Source organism: Nanorana parkeri, unplaced genomic scaffold (genome assembly GCF_000935625.1).
Source record: "Nanorana parkeri isolate BGI_ZX_2015 unplaced genomic scaffold, ASM93562v1 scaffold726, whole genome shotgun sequence".
In the NCBI taxonomy this organism is placed as follows: Eukaryota; Metazoa; Chordata; class Amphibia; order Anura; family Dicroglossidae; genus Nanorana; species Nanorana parkeri.
This window is the reverse complement of record NW_017306994.1, coordinates 1320932-1342271: the sequence shown is the minus strand read 5'-3', so window position 1 is coordinate 1342271 and position 21340 is coordinate 1320932. Positions and strand designations below refer to the sequence as shown.

The 21340-nt window shown below is 39.6% G+C and overlaps 1 protein-coding gene across 1 annotated transcript in view; it reads right to left on the bottom strand.

Annotated features, from left to right (window-relative positions):
• The window catches only part of GRIK3 (glutamate ionotropic receptor kainate type subunit 3), a 452956-nt gene that overhangs the window by 205139 nt on the left and 226477 nt on the right, over positions 1-21340 (bottom strand). The window contains exons 2-3 of the mRNA XM_018564116.1: positions 9063-9239; positions 150-407 (exon numbers count right to left, since the gene is read on the bottom strand). Of these exons, the coding sequence (XP_018419618.1) occupies positions 150-407; positions 9063-9239 (435 nt within the window). The remainder of the gene's footprint in view (positions 1-149; positions 408-9062; positions 9240-21340) is intronic.

The following is a 21340-nucleotide window of genomic DNA, read 5'->3' as shown; positions in this document are numbered from 1 at the left end:
GTGCTATAGCATTGTTTTACACAAATCACTACAAAATTAATAAACATTAAGTGTACAATCAGGACAAAGAAAATACACAGTATTTGGTTTGGTTCTTACACCAATGAGTAAAAAATTGTAAATGTAATGTAATGTAAACTGCACCATACCTGTACTGTCATCATAAACTACCGTGGCCGACCTCCACTTTAAAAATTGTACAAGGTCCAAGATTGCATGGCTCAGAGAAGCATAGTCTGGATACAAGTTTACATAGAAGTTGTCTTTGTTATCTAGAGGATGGTGCTTCCATCGGACTTGAATATGCGGTACTTCCAATGCGTTGCAAATAGACTGGACAGCGTTGGAGGAGGAACTATGGGATGGTCCAAAAATAGCAACCACTCCTAGGGCCAATTGGTCACAAGCTGCAACAAACAAAGAGTCACTGTTTTAAAGTTTGAAGTATGACACAAGAGATAATGGACTGAATGTGGACCTCAACTTTCTAAATCATTATCAAATAGTTTAATGGTCATTTTCCCTCCTGTGACTCTTACTCCCCCCTCTCATTACATATGCCACACTTCTCATTATTTGAATAACTTTCTCACTTTTGTTACTCTGTGTGTGTGTTGTTTCCAAGATTGTTGTCTTTGCAAACTTTAAACATTTTGTAAACCTTTGTGTTACTTGGACTGAGAAGAAGAGAACCCTCCTGAAGTGCACTAATATGGCTACAATCACCTTAAAAATATTCATAGTTAATCCCAGTTCCCTGACAAATGTTTCTATGAGAAAATGTGTTTGTCTGAGCTGAGGTACTAACTGTATTGGCAAAGATAGCAGATATCAGCAACTCCTTTCTTGTTGTGTGGCATCAACTGATTTGTTGATTTTTTAAACCTTTTTTAGAATATTCATTTTAGATCAAAACTACACAGCCTTCCCACAGGCTGCTAGCCAAACACATGAGGCATACAGGCTTGTATCACCATGGCTGGAGAGTGACAAGAATACCTTGATTTTGTGAAAGCATGTGATAGGGTACCTCATAAACGTTTAATTTACAAGATTCAATCTTTGGGCATTGATGAAATGGTGTGTACTTGGATAGCGAACTGGTTAAATGAACGTGTCCAGAGAGTATCAATAAATGGCTCATTTTCCAAATGGTCCTCAGTTGACAGTGGCCTGCCCTAGGGTTCCATCTTGGGGCCATGGCTGTTCAACCTTTATCAATGATATTGGGACTGCTATTAATAGCAATATTTAAATTTTTGCTGACGATACTAACATTTCTAGGGTAGCAAACTCGACAGAAGACATACAAATATTACAAGAAGATTTGGATAAAATATGGGGGTGGGCATCTACATGGCAGATGAGGTTTAATATTGAGAAGTGTAAGGTTATGCATTTTGTAGTTATAAATACGAGAGCAAGCTACTCATTAATGGATGATCCACTGGGGGAATCAAAGGTGGAAAAGATTAGGGAGTCCTAGTGGACTGTTACCTTAGTAATAGCATGCAAAGCCAGGTAGCAGCGAATAAGGCGAGCAGGGTACTATCATGTATACAAAAGTTAATGTATTCTAAAGACAAATTCATAATTCTGCCCCTGTTCAAAACACTGGTTCAGCCACATCTTGAGTATGTGGTTCAGTTTTGGTCACCAATCCACAGAAGGGATGTCCTTGAGCTGGAGAGAGTCCAGAGAAGGGCAACAAAGCTTATAAAGACATTAGAGGACTGCAAGCATTAAACTTGTTCACTCTTGAAAAGAGGAGACTGAGAGGGGACATGATATTAGTGTACAAATTGTTTAATGGTGATGTGATAATCAGTAATACATTGTTTACTGTCAGTTCAGTCAAGAATACAAGAGGCCACCATCTGAAACTGGAAGAGAAAAGGTTTAATCTTAAACAGTGAAGAGGATTCTTTACTGTGATAGCTATAAAATTGTGGAACTCTCTTCCACAGACAGTGGTATCAGCTGAGAATATGGAATCATTCAAAAACTAGATACTTTTCTCACTTCACAAGATATAGAGGGGTACGGGGAATCTTAGTAACAAACACACACAGGTACACACACAAAAAAAACCCAAAGGTTGAACTGGATGGACCTGTGTCTTTATTTAACCTTAACAACTATGTAACAATATATGTAACTGTAAGAATACAGGCTTTTTGCAATGTTGATACCAGCACGTAAATACTTTTAAACTAGAGTTAACAGAGTTGCTCAAAAGACTAACAAGTGATGGGCACTTGAATCTTTCGCATCACTGATTCACAAGGATGTGGTACAGGAATGGGGTTGGGGCTTTATGCAGCTCATCTGCCCTCTCCCAGTGGGGGAAAGTTGCTTTTCCCTGATCAGTGAATGAAACACAATGCTACCCTCAGCACCATTTATGGTGCATGTAGGCATGTATATTGGCATGGTGCTTATTTAAAAATGTACCCATTTCCTCTTTCGTGTTCTCTTTCATAAAAAAAGTGTTAAAATGAATTCAAGAATCTCGTCTGTTTTTTACACCTTGCATGAGATCTCTAAAAATTGTGCAAAGCTATCTTTTGGGGATCATGGTCTTCCAAGGAATTTCTGAATATTATAGAGATTTATTCATATATAATGCTGGTAAACTTGATAGGTTTGCGTACTGTCATTCATAAATATTTCAGTAAATTGGAAGTCCTCTACACTGTTTAATTACAAAATGTCTTACTGAGTAATTTAATTATGAATTATGAATGGCAGAGAATATCTACTTACTTCTCCTCAAAAGGAATGAAAAGGGAAAGGGGGTGGTACAACCCCTATTTATTTCCACACCCGTGATTGTTTCTGGTAGCTTGCAGCCTAGTACTCATGAGACAGACACTCTCTTTTGAGGGTCCCATTTTAAGAAAAATCCCCTACCTGAGACTGAAGGGTGTAGAGACTAATATCAATATTAATGGCCCTCCTGCCATGGGAATGCCCACCTGTATATTAGCAATTGCCAGTGGCAGGATCTGATGCTTTCTATAACATTACAAAACATACAGAAAAGTTACTAAAGGGTATAATTTCTGTTAAGTTATATGGTATAGTAACATGGTGGAGGCCTGCTAGCTTTTAGCCTTATAGCCAAGGGGTCCTATATTGTGAGTGCTGGGGTTTCAATCACACCAGTCTTTTTGTACATTAAAAAATGTAGAAAGAAAAATAAGAACTGAGGAAATGGAATATAAAACCCTGAGAAAAAAAATGAAATGTAAAAGACTCCATTATCTCCAATTACAATTGCAGTAACAAATCATTGTCACCAGCTATTGCCGTTAATATGAATGTACTTTTTGTTACAACCCTGCATGAATTAATTCATTTTTGTCAGCACCCATGACTATAACATTTGTTATTAAATCCAATGGTAGCTTGTGCCTTGGTTGTGTCTTTCCTTAACCTCTTGCCGTCCGCCCGTAGTAAAAAAACGGACGGACGGCACTGCAGCATCTGCTCGCGCGCGCCCCCTAGCGGGCACGCACGGGCAGAAAAGACCCGCTCAATGCACACACCCGTTACCGGGTGTTTCACATATAGGCGACCGGCGGGTCCATAGCCCGCCGATCGCCTATATGTGCTCGTTCGCGGCACCCCCCCCCTTGATTCCCGGGATCCGCTGCCCCATCTTGGATCCCGGGACCGGCTCCGAGGGCGTCAGGAGGAGGAGGACGGGAGATCAGCTCCTTGCTGATCCCCGTCCGGGCTGTGAATGCAGAAGTGATGTGTGTTACATCACTTCCGCATTCACCTGTCAGTCATCTGGAGAGAGAAGAAGCTGATAAAGCAGATCTCTGCTTTATCAGCTTCTTTTGGGGTCCATAGGTGATATTAGGGGTCCTAGAGACCCCTAATATCTCCATAAAGAGGACCTGTCAGTGTGCCTTTGCTATTATATAGGGGGTTGTTATCCCCCTATATAATAGCAATAACAATAAGTGCAAAAAAAAAAATATAAATAAAAAAAAAGAAAAGTAACACATAAAAAAATAAAATAAAATAAAAGCCACATATAAAAAAAGGGGAAAAAACCCCCCCAAAATGTTTAACTCCCCCACCCCCACGTTTACGCGCCTATAAACGTAAATACGCGTCCGGTGCCCCAGCGCGCAAAAATTACAATTGCGCTACACATGTTACATATCGCCGCGAACGTCGCAGTGAGAGCAATCATTTTAGGGCCATCAATCACTGATAACACTAAACTGATGAGCGGTCACAGCTTTTAAAGCGTCGCCTAGTGCCAATTTTGGGTATTATCGTTTTTTGAGGTTTCGCGCGCGCACGCAATTTTAAGGCTTGACATGTTTAGTGTCTTTTTACCCGACGTGACCCCATCTTTTATATTTTAACAAAAAATTGGGTAATAATTTAAATTTGTATCATTTAATATAGGGGAAACTGTTTTTTTTTTAAATTTCGGTAATTTTTCCTTAATATAGTAAAAAAATAAAACCCCCAGTGGTGAATAAATACCACCAAAAGAAAGCTCTATCTGTCCCCAAAAAAGGGTATAAAATTCATTTCAGTACAGCGCTGCATGACGGAATAAATGTCAGTTAAAGTACCGCAGCGCTGAATACTGAAAAATGGCCTGGATGGGAAGGGGGTTTAACACCGCGGATGTCAACTGGTTAAATGTGTGTGTGTGTGTGTGTGTGTGTATAGCCATAAGGGGTATGTCTGGAAGGAATAGGCTCTGAAACTGAGTGCTTAGTGAAATATGGAAGATTTACTCTCAAGGAAGGTTTACCATCACAACCAAGACATGATTTTTCTTTTAGTCAGTGGGTATGTGGCAAAGCGATGGAGTGGTTGTTAACATATAGCTAAAGCAACAAGTGTTGGAAGGCCTGCCAATTAAAGAGCTCTATTAAGAGCATTTTTATTTAATAAGCCCCATAAAATGCGCTGATATATATGGATATATATGTGATCTACTGACTGTGGAAGAAAACAATCCTTTGTAGAGTTGTAAATAGACTGTTTGCTTGTTAACCACTTCAAGACCAGGTGTTTACACCCCCCTTCCTGGCCAGGCCATTTTTCAGTATTCAGCGCTGCAGTACTTTGACTGACGTTTATTCCGTCATGCAACGCTGTACTGAAATTAATTTTGTACCATTTTTTGGGGACAGATAGAGCTTTCTTTTGGTGGTGTTTAAACACCACTGGGGTTTTTATTTTTTATTATAATTAGGAAAAATTACATGAACATTTTTTTTTTTACATTATGTTAGGAAACATTTATTATTACCCAGTTTTTTGGTAAAATATAAAAGATCGGGTCACGTCTCATCCGTCTTTTTACTACGGCCGGCCCGGAGGTGGTTAAATCTGTAAACTGTTACATTTATTCAGTGTTAAATGCAGATGAATTGTCAACTCCAGTGATTTGTACGTTTAAGCTACTAAGCTGACAATTATTTTTTCTCTAACTCCAATCACTGCCTGTCATTTTAGCTACCGTTTCTTACAAAATATACATTTGCTACTCAAATACTTACAGCTATATTAGGGCCTGTGTCTATGGGCTCTTGTTCATTTTCAAACCTTAACTGAATAAACTGAAGATAGACGTTGATTGGTTACTATAGACAACTGCTCCAGATTTTGCCTTCTCCAGTTTTGATAAATTCTCCCCAGAAACATCTCAAACTGATGCCACCATCACAATCTCAAAGCCCATTGACACAGGTCCTTAGTTCACCAATGCGTTCTAATAACAGACATATTGTTCAGGACAGATTACATAATAAACCAAACAGAAATGTTTGTGGATGTTTTACACAATGCAGAGAACATGCACAAATTCCATCAGCAGAATTTTTGCCTATTCATGTCTGTGTATAACATTAACCATCATCAGTTTCATGATTTATAATAGATTGGATGGATGAATTTGAGATCTCTCACCAACTTAGGGGGGGGTAGTCCAGAGGAAAGGCAAAATGGAGGTATTGTCAACTGTAACCTGATTAATTTTTCCTGGGTATTTTTGGAATTTACACTGTGTATTGAGTTCTCAATATGCTAGCCTTGCCTAAATGTATTGTTTGGATGAAAACGGTCTTACTCAAAAGATTATAGGAAAAATTGTTGTAATTTTTAATTTTCTGAAAGCTTGATTCTGTACAACCACTAAATGAAGCCTTTTTCAGAGGGGAGACATACCCAATGTGTATGATAGGTAGGGAATACATACACAATCCCAGCTGTAACACTTTACAATAAGGTAAACACAGCTTACACATATAATTTACTAAGGTCAGTTAAGGGCAATTTCAGTCAAAGGAAAAAAAAGATCAATTTTTATCGGTTTAGCGCTGGCCACAATGAGCACTGAGTTCATAAATTGTCTGAAAACTGTCGAGACAAGTAGGTAATAATCAAACCATTGAGCACATCTTCGTTGTATACAAGGAGGCACAGAAGTAAATCCGTAAGGATAACAGCATGACCAATGTTTGACCTATAACACAAATCATCTACAGCTTTTCACTTGACCCCAGGAATGAAAACTCATGCTAAATTCCTGAAAATATTTTCTCACAGCAAGGAAAGTCGCATAACAATATATTTTTAAGGTACTGTGGAAATCCATGAAAGTGAGTTAAGCTAGGACAAATTCCAGGAGCCAGGTAACAAGTTTGACTAACAGGGTTATTCACAAAAGGGTGAAGAGTTTGGAGAAGGCAGGAGAAGTAAACAATCTAGGACAAAATAGCTGAACTGCAAAGTAAGATGAATTGGAGAATTTTTCCAAATCAGCTATCAGCTCTATCCGAGATTGTTCACTTTTTCTGCTGTCTCCAAACTCTTTACCCTTTTGTGAATAACCCTGTAAAAAATGACAGCTGGTGCCAAGTTCTTGGAGCTTTTTCTGTTGGCAAGGCAAGTACATGTTGCCTGCTTCCTTAAAAATATCTGCTGGTTTATAACTAAACAAAACTAACTAGTTATTTAAATCTGTTTTATCTTATTCACATTTTGTTTTTACATGAGCATTATGGCTATTCATTTGAGAAACTGTTGTAATGTTTTGTTTGTGGATCATGCAATATTTTCAAACCAAATAACTTGCCTGTAGCATAGCAGTGATATTTCAAAAAGGCAACAGACCTTTGCTGCGGCCTACCCCAAAAACGTACTTACCTGGTAGTTGAAGTTGACACCCTCCAGGTCTCACGGGCCCACTACGTCTCTAGTATAGCTAGGTCTCAGCTTGTGTAAGGCAGAGGCATTGACTGTCTGTAGCATGGGTAAACCATCACACAGATCCTGCTCCACCACTGCAGTTCAAACCCAGAGGTAACCAGTGGCACAGTGGAATCATGTTCCAGTGGATCAGCATTAACCTCCCTGACGGTATTCTAAAACAATGTACCGCTTTGGGATGCTAAAATCCTGCATAATCATGCCGCCAGGGAGGTTAAAATGCTTTTCATTATTTTGGGGTACAAAGCAGTAGGGGAATCGGGGATTAACATATTTCCTAGGTATAGGGACAGTTTAATACTAATGTTCATCGCTTCAAACAAACTTATGAGTGATTTTTTTCTACATCATAATATGAAAGGAAAGTTTCTTACCATGCAACAGATATGTGATAATTAATAAAATCACTGGAACCAGAAGAAATACACTCTGTTGTAGCTGGATTAATAGGGATGGTTGCAGGCAGAATGTGCTAAAGGATTTTTATTGTATTGGTGAAATTGGTAATAACTGGTCTTGAGGTGGAAGGGGCAGAAACGGGATAGCCAAAGTGCTAACTTCCTAGTTACAGTGCATGAAAGCCTAAACAGATCTCAAATCCAGATGCTATGTAATGCTTGAGCCATGTAAATTAAAACATAAAAAAAATACCTTCCTTGAGTCAGCCAAATCCTTTTTTATCTGTGTCTCACACACTTCCCTTCCCAGTCACTAAAGCCTACAGTGGGAGGGTTTCAGCAGCACAGCCATTTCTGCCAATCCAGAAAGCAGTGGGCAGGGCTAAATATGGCAAGCTGCTGTTTGACAAAATACAGGCTTGTAAATCAGCAGTGATAATGCCGTCAGCCATGTCTCCTGCAACATCTGTAGTGCGAGCACCCACAACCTACATGAGTGACAACACTGCTTTAAATACAGTAGCAGTGCAGCAGCATTGTCCCACCATCACAGGAAGCAACATGAGGTGGACTTCACTGGCAGGATCAACAGGTATTTCTGAGGCTTGGGAGCCCATATAATGGGAGCCCATAATTCTACTTTTAAGGTCATACTTTTCACTCATGGTGGCACTAACAGAAAAAGCTGGTGCTATAGAAAGGTGCTGATATGACATTTTATTTCTGATTTACTTAGATAATATTGGTTTCGGGTACATGACTTACACTTTGCAGACTAATATGGCTAAAACTATATGCACACCTCATGTTCATTGAACCTTCCCTAAAAATAAATGTTTGGCTCCCATTGTAGCTGGCACTTTGTATTGAAAAAACAGTCAGATGTCTGCATACATTTTAAGAGCACTGTTCATAGGGTTCGATTAATTCTAAGGATAGTTGTTGGAACAGCTACCGTGGTGCCATTTGAGCTATGATGAGCTGAGCCAGAGGCATGTGGGGCTTGCTTATTGTGCAAAAGTCTATGTTATATCCATGGTTAGAGTGGGAGATTGTGCGCTGTATATAAGTGTAGCTTTATGGCCTCGTACAGTATTGCCAATTCAACATTGCTGTAGGACAGCATAGGGAGGATCCCAGCAGCATGATGATACTCTTTCAAAGTACATTAAACAGGTTGGTGACAAATGAAGCTGCAGATCTGCCAATTGTGATGTGTTACTCATCTTGCCAGGTAGTGTGCTAAGGGTGTGTAATTCACATATGATAACATGCATCCTGTGAGTAGTCAAGTGGAACTATATTTTGACAGCGAAACAGCTAACATAGAGTATGCATACTTTAACACTGTATTAGGCAGACTGGAGTTCCCCTTTTAAAAAAGACTCTGTTCTGGAGCATTATACGGACCTTTTCGATTAGCTTCAAAGCTGTCGTAGAGGTTGATTCTTTGAATATCGTAGGTTAAGGTTGTGTTTGGTAATAATGTTCTGTTTCTGTTGATGATGTTTGCTGCAAATCTGAATGCTTGTTCTTCTGCGCTTACAAACTGTCCTGTGGGTCCTTCCAGAAATTCAAAAATGCCTCCTGTTAAAGCAAAATAACAACTTTCAGAGAAATAGGAATATGTACAGACAGTACAGACAGAGGCTGTCATAGATTTCTTAATGATCAGAGACTCAAAAACACAATTTACGTTCATTCCTGTAATACAAGCAGCACACTATTTATTATTATTATACAGGATTTATATAGCGCCAACAGTTTGCGCAGCGCAACAGTATTTACTACTGTTAAGAGGTGCTCGAGAGTGAGAGGCTCACTAGCCCTGGAAATAATAATATCCTGGCAAAACAAAAAGCAGCTCTCTTCTAATCCAAGGCAAATAGAGTGTTTAGAAAATAAAGTAGTAATGTCTCTCCACATTATGAGCTCTTGACAACCTTTGACATAGAATAGCTCAACACTTTACACATTCATGTTAGCCCTTCACCACTGTAGTGGAGCTACCCTTGTCAGCACACCTGAAATGTCAAATTATATTTGATAAAGCTAAAAATGTGCTGCTATTATGTCCTACTCCCCTCTACAACCCAATCCCTCATTTTTGGAGGCTGATATCAGCTTTATATAATTATTTTTAAATCCATTGCCCAGTATTTTTTTTAAATCAAATTAAAAAACAGCTCTTGTTGGAGTACTCACCCTATCTCAGACATTGTCTCCCCAGTCTCACCACTTTGCAATCCAGCACCAGTACTCTTGTGGTTTGAATGATGTTCATTGTCATTTAACTCAATTCCCGTGAGCCCCCTACCCCTGAGAGAATGTTATTAAGACACCATAGGCTTAAAGGAAAATGCTGCAGTTTATATACAGCATATAGTTATCCATATATGGATTTAGCACTGTCTTTCTAAATTCCCTTTTTCACAGGTGGGTACATGCAGTGGGGATTGTTCGCTCCAATCAGCAAAAACATTTGTGTGGCTGTACCAAAGATGCAAGTAAATCCTCACTTCCCCAAGGTCAGTGCTCCTTCCTCCTTGAAAACCATAAAAGTGGGATGCTTAGCCCTCTACATTTTCTCTGGTTGAATAAATTACTCTAGAGTGAATAACTCCTCATTTTGTAATGTGGCTGGAAAACTGTTCAGCTTTACTAAACATGAAAAAAATATTGAAATAGAAAGCCATAAAAAATTGCATAATTATTCATAAAAACCTGTTTAAATTTGTTTTTTATAAAGAGGCCACCACCTAAAATTGGTGGAGAAAAGATTTAAGCACAAGGGGCGAAGGGGCTTCTTTTCAGTTAGAATGGTTAGGGTCTGGAACTCTCTGCCACAAGCAGTGGTATCAGCTGAGAGTGTTGAATCATTCAAAATGCATTTAGACAATTTCCTCAGAGACTGTAACATACAGAGGTACAGGTACCCTTAAAAAATAAGATCACACAGGGACTCGTACACACACATACACATGCAGAATCCAAAACATACACACAATAGGTTGAACTTGATGGACCCGTGTCTTTATTCAGCCTCAAATACTATGTAACTATGTAAAATAGATGTATGTTAAAGCAGTACACTGGGACACTTTTTTAACCCCTGCAGTGGGGCTACCCTTCCAGTGCGCTTTTGCTTATTTGGGTTAAAATAAATTATACTCACCTGATCCTTGGGGACGACTGGCTTTTAGACTGGTCCCTTCCACCTAGCTCTCCTATTCATGTTAGCCCTTCACCACTGTAGTGGAGCTACCCTTGTCAGCACACCTGAAATGTCAAATTATATTTGATAAAGCTAAAAATGTGCTGCTATTATGTCCTACTCCCCTCTACAACCCAATCCCTCATTTTTGGAGGCTGATATCAGCTTTATATAATTATTTTTAAATCCATTGCCCAGTATTTTTTTTAAATCAAATTAAAAAACAGCTCTTGTTGGAGTACTCACCCTATCTCAGACATTGTCTCCCCAGTCTCACCACTTTGCAATCCAGCACCAGTACTCTTGTGGTTTGAATGATGTTCATTGTCATTTAACTCAATTCCCGTGAGCCCCCTACCCCTGAGAGAATGTTATTAAGACACCATAGGCTTAAAGGAAAATGCTGCAGTTTATATACAGCATATAGTTATCCATATATGGATTTAGCACTGTCTTTCTAAATTCCCTTTTTCACAGGTGGGTACATGCAGTGGGGATTGTTCGCTCCAATCAGCAAAAACATTTGTGTGGCTGTACCAAAGATGCAAGTAAATCCTCACTTCCCCAAGGTCAGTGCTCCTTCCTCCTTGAAAACCATAAAAGTGGGATGCTTAGCCCTCTACATTTTCTCTGGTTGAATAAATTACTCTAGAGTGAATAACTCCTCATTTTGTAATGTGGCTGGAAAACTGTTCAGCTTTACTAAACATGAAAAAAATATTGAAATAGAAAGCCATAAAAAATTGCATAATTATTCATAAAAACCTGTTTAAATTTGTTTTTTATAAAGAGGCCACCACCTAAAATTGGTGGAGAAAAGATTTAAGCACAAGGGGCGAAGGGGCTTCTTTTCAGTTAGAATGGTTAGGGTCTGGAACTCTCTGCCACAAGCAGTGGTATCAGCTGAGAGTGTTGAATCATTCAAAATGCATTTAGACAATTTCCTCAGAGACTGTAACATACAGAGGTACAGGTACCCTTAAAAAATAAGATCACACAGGGACTCGTACACACACATACACATGCAGAATCCAAAACATACACACAATAGGTTGAACTTGATGGACCCGTGTCTTTATTCAGCCTCAAATACTATGTAACTATGTAAAATAGATGTATGTTAAAGCAGTACACTGGGACACTTTTTTAACCCCTGCAGTGGGGCTACCCTTCCAGTGCGCTTTTGCTTATTTGGGTTAAAATAAATTATACTCACCTGATCCTTGGGGACGACTGGCTTTTAGACTGGTCCCTTCCACCTAGCTCTCCCTCCACTCCAGCGGTCTAAGGATCCTTGAGTCATCACATTCTATACACTGGCTGGGGGTAGTGCTGTCACAGCCGGCCAGATCCGAGGTTCAGATGAACATAACTTTTTTTTTAACTTAGACACAAACAAGCACTTAACCCCTGCAGCAGCCCCCTGCGAGGATTAAGATTTTTCCCTAGAGTTCTACTTTAAAGTCCTAGTTTTACTTGATTTGGTGTAAAGTTTGAAAGAAGCTGATCTTGTTGCTTAAAGCTTTCTCTCCTCTCCAGAACCTGAAACATTATCTGACTCAGGGTATGACCCTTCTCAATGATGTCATGAGGAAAAAAATAAAAAAAATAAAAATTTAAATATAAATATACACACTTTATTGCCAAAAGTATTGGGACGCCTGCCTTTATACGCACATTAACTTTAATGGCATCCCAGTCTTAGTCTGTAGGGTTCAATATTGAGTTGGCCCACCCTTTGCAGCTATAAACGCTTCAACTCCTCTGGGAAGGCTGTCCACAAATTTTGGAGTGTGTCTACGGGAATGATTGACCATTCTTCCAGAAGCACATTTGTGAGGTCAGGTACTGATGTTGGATGAGAAGGCCTGGCTCACAGTCTCCGCTCTAATTCACCCCAAAGGTGTTCTATCGGGTTGAGGTCAGGACTCTGAGCAGGCCAGTCAAGTCCCACCACCTCAAACTCGCTCTTCCATGTCTTTATGGACCTTGCTTTGTGCACTGGTGCACAGTCATGTTGGAACAGGAAGGGGCCATCCCCAAACTGTTCCCACAGAGTTGGGAGCATGAAATTGTCCAAAATGTCTTGGTATGCTGATGCCTTAAGAGTTCCCTTCACTGGAACTAAGGGGCCGAGCCCAACCCCTGAAAACAGCACCACACCATAATCCCCCCCCTCCACCAAACTTTACACTTGGCACAATGCAGTCAGGCAAGTCCCATTCTCCTGGCAACCGACAAACCCAGACATGTCCAGTGGATTGCCAGACAGAGAAGCACGATTCGTCACTCCAGAGAACACGCCTCCACTGCTCTACAGTCCAGTGGTGACATGCTTTACACCACTGCATCCAATGTTTTGCATTGCACTTGGTGTAAGGCTTGGATGCAGCTGCTCGGTCATGGAAACCCATTCCATGAATTTCTCTACGCACTGTTGTTGTGCCAATCTGAAGGCCACACAAAGTCTGGAGGTCTTTAGCTATTGACTCTGCAGACAGTTGGCGACTCCTGCGCACTGTGCGCTTCAGCATGTGCTGACCCCACTCTGTCATATTACATGGCCTACCACTTCATGGCTAAGTTGCTGTTGTTCCCAGTTGCTTCCACTTTGTTATATTAATACTAACATTTGACCATGGAATATTTAGTAGCAAATAAAATTTCACGGATGGACTTATTGCACAGCTGGCAACCTATAACGGTACCACACTTAAATTTACTGAGCTTCTGAGAGTGACCCATTTTTTCACAAATGTTTGTAGAAGCAGTCTACATGCCTAGGTGCTTGATTTTACACACCTGTGGCCATGCAGGTGATTGTCAATTGGTTGCAATAAATTACTGTGTACTGGATATCATTATTTTGAGGTTTGCCATTATTTATTGAATAAGCCCATATAATCGCCCATGGGATAAGTGACCATGTTAAAACATTTATTTTATAACCAATTTCTTTTTTTGTTTAGAGAGGTCTATAAATAACAGCCATTTACATGGCAATTGTAATGTACTAATGCACAAAAAATGCTCTAGTAGTTGAGTATACTGATTCAAAAATATTTTGTATTCAATGTTGAGATTTCAAAAATGTTAAACAGCTTTATTTGGGCTGTGTAATAGAACACCACTGAAAATCATCGCCCCTAAAATGGCTGTTGACAGCATCGTAATGACTGGCAGCTGATAGTTTAAATGCTGGTTTTATGCCTACAGATGAAGTTCCTCAACCGTTTATAGTGTTAATAGACAAATAAATGGTCCATGGCTCTTCCTAATACATACTGAGACCAAGAAGATTTAGTCCATCTGGATCTTTTGTCAATTAGACATAAGAAAATTAACACAACAATTAAAGAAATATGTCCCCAATGAAGAAAAATAAACAGTGGAGATCAAAATAACGAGAATTTTTTTAATGAAGCAAGCCATGGCCATATGTTGGATCCTCTGTTCACTGTGTTGTTCTTTGGCATCTATTAATAATAATAAAATATCTGTTTCTAGAGACATCATGTCTTCTGCAAGCATAACTGTAAAATATTTTTGTGTGGAAAAATGGTTGATTGGTTGTTTTGACTCGTTATGTGAGTCCTTAAGCAGTCCTGTACAACATTTGGTGCCCATCCTTCCCCTTACTTTAGACAAGAAGTAGGATGTCAATATTCAAGGCTAATGTTGTCACAGGGATTGGTTTACTAAAGGCAAATGTTCACTTTGGCAAGGAATGTTCACTCTTCAGGGGAATTTCCCCTTATCTTAGTGAATGTGGTGAAAATTACTTTGCAAAATATACCCAATCGTGTGCAAGAAAAAAAAACCAATTTTTTTTTGGAAATCAGCAGAGCTTCACCGCATACACTAAGCTAAGGGAAAATTCCCTTGCCTTGCAAAGTGGGCAGCCTGTATGCCTTTAGTAAATCAACCCCACAGAGATCAGTGGCCAAATATTTCAATGCATGCATGCTGCAAAGAGACATCCATCAATCTTCAAAGGAAAGTATGGCCACCAACAACCATTTATCCAACGTTTCCAACCTTCAATTCCAGCTTTCCATGCATCTTCTTTATTTTTTTTGTCATAGGTGCATGAAGGTGTGAGAGGGCAACTCAGTTCCTTTCTTGCAGGTAATGAGGATGACCAAGGACTATCTATCCTATCTATAGTAATCAAATTACATACATAGGGTAACCACTTGCATTCATGAGGCATACAAATTATCAAAGCTGTTTAGATTTTAAAGCATACCTAAAAAAAAAAGGAATAGTTTTGGGACTAGTTAGAAAGATCTAGGCTGTCCTAGATTCTATTGCCTTCAGACTTTTTCTACAACCATGTTTAGCACTGTAATCTCTAAATAGTAACATGAAAAGAAGTCTTTGTCCATTTTTTAACCGTAGCTATCTTCAGTGAATTTGTATAACACAAAGAAAGAGGATACAACCCTCCAGTACAGCCTGTGGATACAGGGCAGGTGCCCCCTAATGCTCCCTGAAGCTAGGTCAAGAGTTATGAAGCTATAAAACCATCCAGTCAAGATGATACAAGCCTTGCCCCTCATCTTTACAAAGGTTAACAATGCAGTTAATGTCAATCCTAGATGAAATCAATAGAAAGTAAGATCCGTGTGACACAATGTTGGATAACGATGATAAGTGATGAGTGTTTTACTGTGAGGGTCTGACATGCTGCATTTCTGAGATGAGCAGCAAACATATTGAAGTGAACACATAAATATGTAGTGTGAGAGAGAGGAGGAGGGTTGTCCCAACAGATCAAGCATAATCATTGCTGATCTGATATAGAGAGATTAGGAGCTGATAGTCATTTAGAGTCTGTGTAAGGACATTACAACACTGAGCCTATTGGAAAGAGAAAGATAAGGATCGCAGACAGAGAACAGGTTCAGAATACTAAATGCTATGGCTTAGGAGGCTAGGAAACTAATGAGATGGAACAAAAGGTTATGGTCTTAAAATATATACAAGTCTATACAATCAGAGTTCCAGTAATTAGAGGAAAGCTATCATTAAAACAGATGTTCTCCATTAGTACAGTGATTTCCAATTTTTAAGGCCAAGGTAACCCTTGAGGACCATCCTCAAGATTAGGTACCCACTAAGGAATTTATCAACTAAAAATTAAATTTTATTTTAGATTCTCTTTTTATTCATCTGCTGACTTACACCCAGATGTACTAAAATATCTGCTTTTACAAAAAAAAATTTAAAAAATCAAGCTTATTAAGAACCCTGTTGCTGCATGTTGTTCTCTGTTTTTGTCCATCCTTCTGCCAATCACTTTTTTCAGCCTGTACATTTTTCCACACTCTGTGCCCTCCTCTCTGCCTGTATCACCCCAAGTTAGGAGAAATGTGTGAAAAATTGAATCTGTGTGCTGCATTTATATTCTCCTACAAACTTTCTTTCAACTCTTAGAATTCTTGAAGATAGATTACTGTGAACCAAGCACAGCAAAAAGTCTCAGACCTTAAAAGAGAACTATGGAGTAACCTTTTTGTCCCATAGTTCTCTTAAGGGTCACGGGAGAACATATAGTAATTTCCTCCCATAACCCAAAGCTCAGTATGTAGCGAGCTATAGCTTGCTGTATACTGAGAGCACCGCAGCTGGGACAGATCCCAACAATACTGCAGAGATCCACCCAGCTGGCTGATTGACAGTGGACTCTGCCTATTTAGAGGCAGAGCCAGCTGTGCTCGCCCCCTCCCCTGTCCGTTCCTCAAGTCAGTGCTGGAGGATCGGACAGGGGAGGGGGGGGATCCCTGTGGGGAGCGGTGACTGACAGTTACCACTCTCTGCAGGGAGTTCATCGGGAAGTGAGCGAGTGACGGTATGTGTTCACTCACTTCCTGATCAATAGAGCAGATGTGTGACAGTTTGGGTCGGCAAAATACGAGATGGGTAGAAACTTTAGGATCATACACCAATTAAGGTGCATAACACTAGAAATGCATCTTACTTTTTTTAATTATTAACAATAGATAAGCATAAATATAAAAGAGCAATAAAAGGCTAACAGTAATTATTATTGTACAGTGATTCTGTACCGAGATTCTTTTAGTGCAATGTGATTTGTTACATGACCTGCATCTCCAAAGCATTTATCAGGCTAACACTGTACCAACAGTCAAACGCATGAGAATTTTTTTTCAGATAAAAGATAATTTTGCACCAGTAATTACTATTAAATTACGTATTTGGCTCTGTGTTGAGCCAAGTGATGCTGATTCAGGCAATGATTTCTAATTGGAAAGACAGGGCAATGAATAGATGAAAGTGGGATATGCAGACTGACTTGCAGCATCCTGCACTGAGTAATAAAAGCCGTGCAGACATATGGTTCTGTCTCTCTATGAAAGTACACATGTTACTCTTGTGTGAGATCAAGTACATCTGTCTTCATTTGATGCTGCCAGGAAATAAGACTCACTTTCAGTCATATTCCGGGCTTTCTGACATCTTCTGCATCGATTTGCTATATTACCATTGAATGAGCTTTAAAGGTGTATGTAAAGACACTATTTGGATGGAGTGAAAGAAGGGTTATACCCCCTGCCACAGTGGTTTGTATCCCTGTTGGGGAGATTCATCCCCCTATCTGTCCTGGTAACCACTGTCACCAAGACAGAAAATAAGAGGAAATTCTACATTTTAGAGTTGTCATTTGAGCAAAAGATGAAGGGAGATCTTCAAATTGGGACAAATATTTTAATGACAACTGCCAATGAGGGGAATCTCCCTAGCAGGATTTAGATAAAACTTAAAAAAAGGTTTTAGATATACATACATTTTTAAGAGAGCGAATCACAGATGGGCTGACCTTGTTCGGTCCAACACTATTCAGCTTCTTCCTGCGCTTCTCAAGCTGACTCAAGCAGCTGTTCCGCTCAGCATCCTATTGCCCAGGCCATGTAGCTACTTCTGCCTGGCAACATGGCCCCATCTGCAATCTTGACTTTAAGCATTCTCTTGCTTAGCAATGCCTGCAGTATTCTCCTCCCTCCCTGCCTCCCATTGGCCCTGTGTAAGCTGGCACCTTATTTATACCTCACTGGCCCTGCATCCGTGCTTTTGAAAGGTTTCTTCATGTCCCTAACTAGCTGCTAGTATTGTTCTTGAATCTTGCCTTGCCTGTTTACTGACAATGCCTCTTACCCGTCATCTGGACCGACCTCTTTCTATGTCTGTCTGATTACTCTCCACCTGTCCCACCATCCTCTGTGTATTTCTGTATCTTCCTAGATCACAGGAACTCTTGTTCTGCCCTTGCTCAGTCTCTTGTGCTACCTGACCAGAGAGTATAGCATAGTGTAATAAGTCCTAGGGTCAACCAAGTACCTGTAGGCCTGCTACAGGGGAAGCTACACTAGCCAGCTGTACACTCTGACCACTTGTACAGGAGCGAGCATCACAATCAGCCTCTGTGGGGTCCTAACAGCCTCACATAAAATTTACGGCTTAATGTTTCTTTTATTGCTAAGGCAATATGAGGGCAGTACAGAAATTCATAGAGGTAATCAGCGAGGGATTCTAACAGTAATATTAATTTGTATATATTTAAAGGGGATTTCTAGCTAAACTGACAGTCTCAACTTATTTTACGAGACCTACAGTTAAAATTGTGACTTCTAGTATTATGGTGTATGAATACGGGTTGTTTTTCTAGAAAATGTTCTTTAATAAGTACAGAGCCTGCCAATGTTTGATGTGTTGTGTGCCTGGACTGGCAATCTGTCAGCTCCAGCATATGGCTACAATGACAGAGTATCTGTGGGCTTATGTGGATTTATAGCTCAGCATTTTTACTCCTAGAAGTTTCTCGTGGAAGCAACACTGGTGGGCCTTACGTATACAAGTTTCTGATAATCATCTGAAAGGAAGTTTTGCCTTTTATAATAAAATCTTTACTTTTCTTTTCTAAACTCGCCCTACAAACTTGCATCTATTGAAATGTTTATGAACGAAACCAATGCTTATTTACATTAAAGTGGACCTTCACCCACTAAATGAACTTCATCTTCTCTGCTTCTTTCCCCCATCATGTCTCACCCATTTGCAGACAGTTTAATTTATCCAGGTGGGGTGCAGTTCCTCTTTAAGCTACTTCTAGCCAATGCTGATATTTTTGGGAGACACATGACTTAGCCCCACCCGTCCCCACAGCTCCTAGCTCATCTCCTGGATATTTCTTACATTGCAGGGAGCTTCTTCTGGAATTGAACCCAGGAACCCTTTGCCTTTTGGTTCTCTGTGGCTCAGTAGTAGCATCAGTTGTCACATAATGGGCTCATGCACATGGACAAAAAATTTTCACACACTCTAATATTTCGTTGGACCACCTTTAGCTTTAATTATGGCACGCATTTGCCATGGCCTTGTTTTGATAAACTTATGCAATTTCACATTTAATTCCGTCCAGAGTTGCAATAATTTTTCACCAAGATCTTGAAGTGATTATGGGAGAGTCGGACCACTGTGTAAAGTCTTCTCCAGCACATCCCAAAAATTCTCAATGAGGTAAAGGTCTGGACTCTGTGGTGGTCAATCCATATGTGAAAATTATGTCTCATGCTCCCTGAACCACTCTTTCACAAAATGAGCCCAATGAATCCTGGCATTGTCAAGCTGACCTCATTTTTTGGGTGCATTACGTTGCGGAAACCTGACTAACTGAAGCAACTCCAAAAGCTCTTACATATTTGCTTAGCTAAATCCAGATGGTGACTATTTTTTGGACAGGCAGTGTATATTATAAGCACATGTACAACTACATTAAAACAAAGTAGAAAATTCTGCATCGGTTGTCAGTATTTCAAACTAATTTACACGTGTACACATGTAAATGCTTACTGTATACATGTGTACATGCTGGGAATGAAAAACTGAGCTAGAGGAATGAAAGAAGAATTTATAAATACCCTGCATTATCACTCACTATTATCTCACACAGTGTATGAAGTGCTAGGTGTCCGTTTTTTGGAGCTGAATAAGCCGGGTCATCATTTTTCCTATAACGTTTACAGAAACTCTATTTCCAGTGAAAAGGAGCAGCAGGAGAAGAGTGCCTGCGTTTGAACTCCACACAGAAGAAGAGTGCTGAAATTGCTGTTTGGATCAAGAAAGAAGTGGCAAACCTAAGTACTTAGCACACATATATAAAATATCCATATACAAATATTCTATAGCCTATATACATTGCATTCCCAGTTTTTATTGCTATTACTCAAGCAGCACCAATTGTAATGTGAACACTTACATTGTTCTTTTTATGTCAGCCATAGCAGGAAGCAATTTCAGGCCATGACCTTCTGTATGTATTATTATGTATGTATGGATGCTGCAAAGTAGCACTTTTCTTGCAACATGCTGATCTACTGTAATTCTCAGTATCTGTTATTATGGCTGCATTGGCACAACAAGATACTACTTCTTCTTGAAACCTGAAAGTGATTCTTGGCATCTGTTCTTTTTCAATAAGTGTGCTGCACAATTTTCTATGTCTGCTGAACATTTTTTTATGGTGTGTAAAGTCACACCCCTTACTAATTAAGCCACACCCAGATTTTGTTGCACACATGACAATCACCCTGTAAACCAGGGGTTAGCAACCTTTTCCAAATGTTTCCATTCACACGTTCACATTACACTTACAGTACACTTTAAGTTGCCTATCCCAGCTATAAGCTGTTCTCCCAAAGCATTACATTTAAACATTGTGTTTATTTACCTTATTTTTGCCCTGGCTAGCTAACACTTCACAAGAGCAGAAACAAAGAGGGAGAAAGTACAATGTGAGAGGAGGCACAATAGCCTCTGTAGCTCAAGCAAAAAACCCCAACCTTATCTTTCTTAGCAGGACCTTGCATAGTTTACAGCCACATCATGGTTTTAATTCTCAAAACTGGTAAGATAAGATACTTTATTTGTCATTGCATGCAAGATGCAGCAAAATACAGTTTGGCACCACTCCTAAGCAGCATAAAATTCTGTAACCTAGTTTTACTAAAACCCAACAAGATAATATATAGTATACTAAAAATATACAATTTTCACAACAACTTAAAATACCTTTATAAAATATCACTATTCCACCCCCGGCGGGTTATAAAGCAAAAATAAACCACCCAAATTCCCAACCTTTCCCGTGTGTCAATATTTTATGCAATTTACCAAAAGGAAGCAATGTGAACAAATGATTCCCAGGGTGTGTAAAGTCATTCCTGATCTTTAAAGCCAGTTTTAAAAGTCTTTCTGAATAGGCGTTTCTCAAGTCAGGTAGTGAAGAGCCCAAAATTCATTCAGCCGTCCTCACTACCCGACGCAAACTCCTCCGATCTGCCCCTGTACAACTAGAGCAGCCAGTTGAGCTAGGATAGAATTTTACATCAAGTTCTTAGGTTGTCCATATTGCCATACAATCTTTACAAAAACAAATGCCTTTCAGCATTTG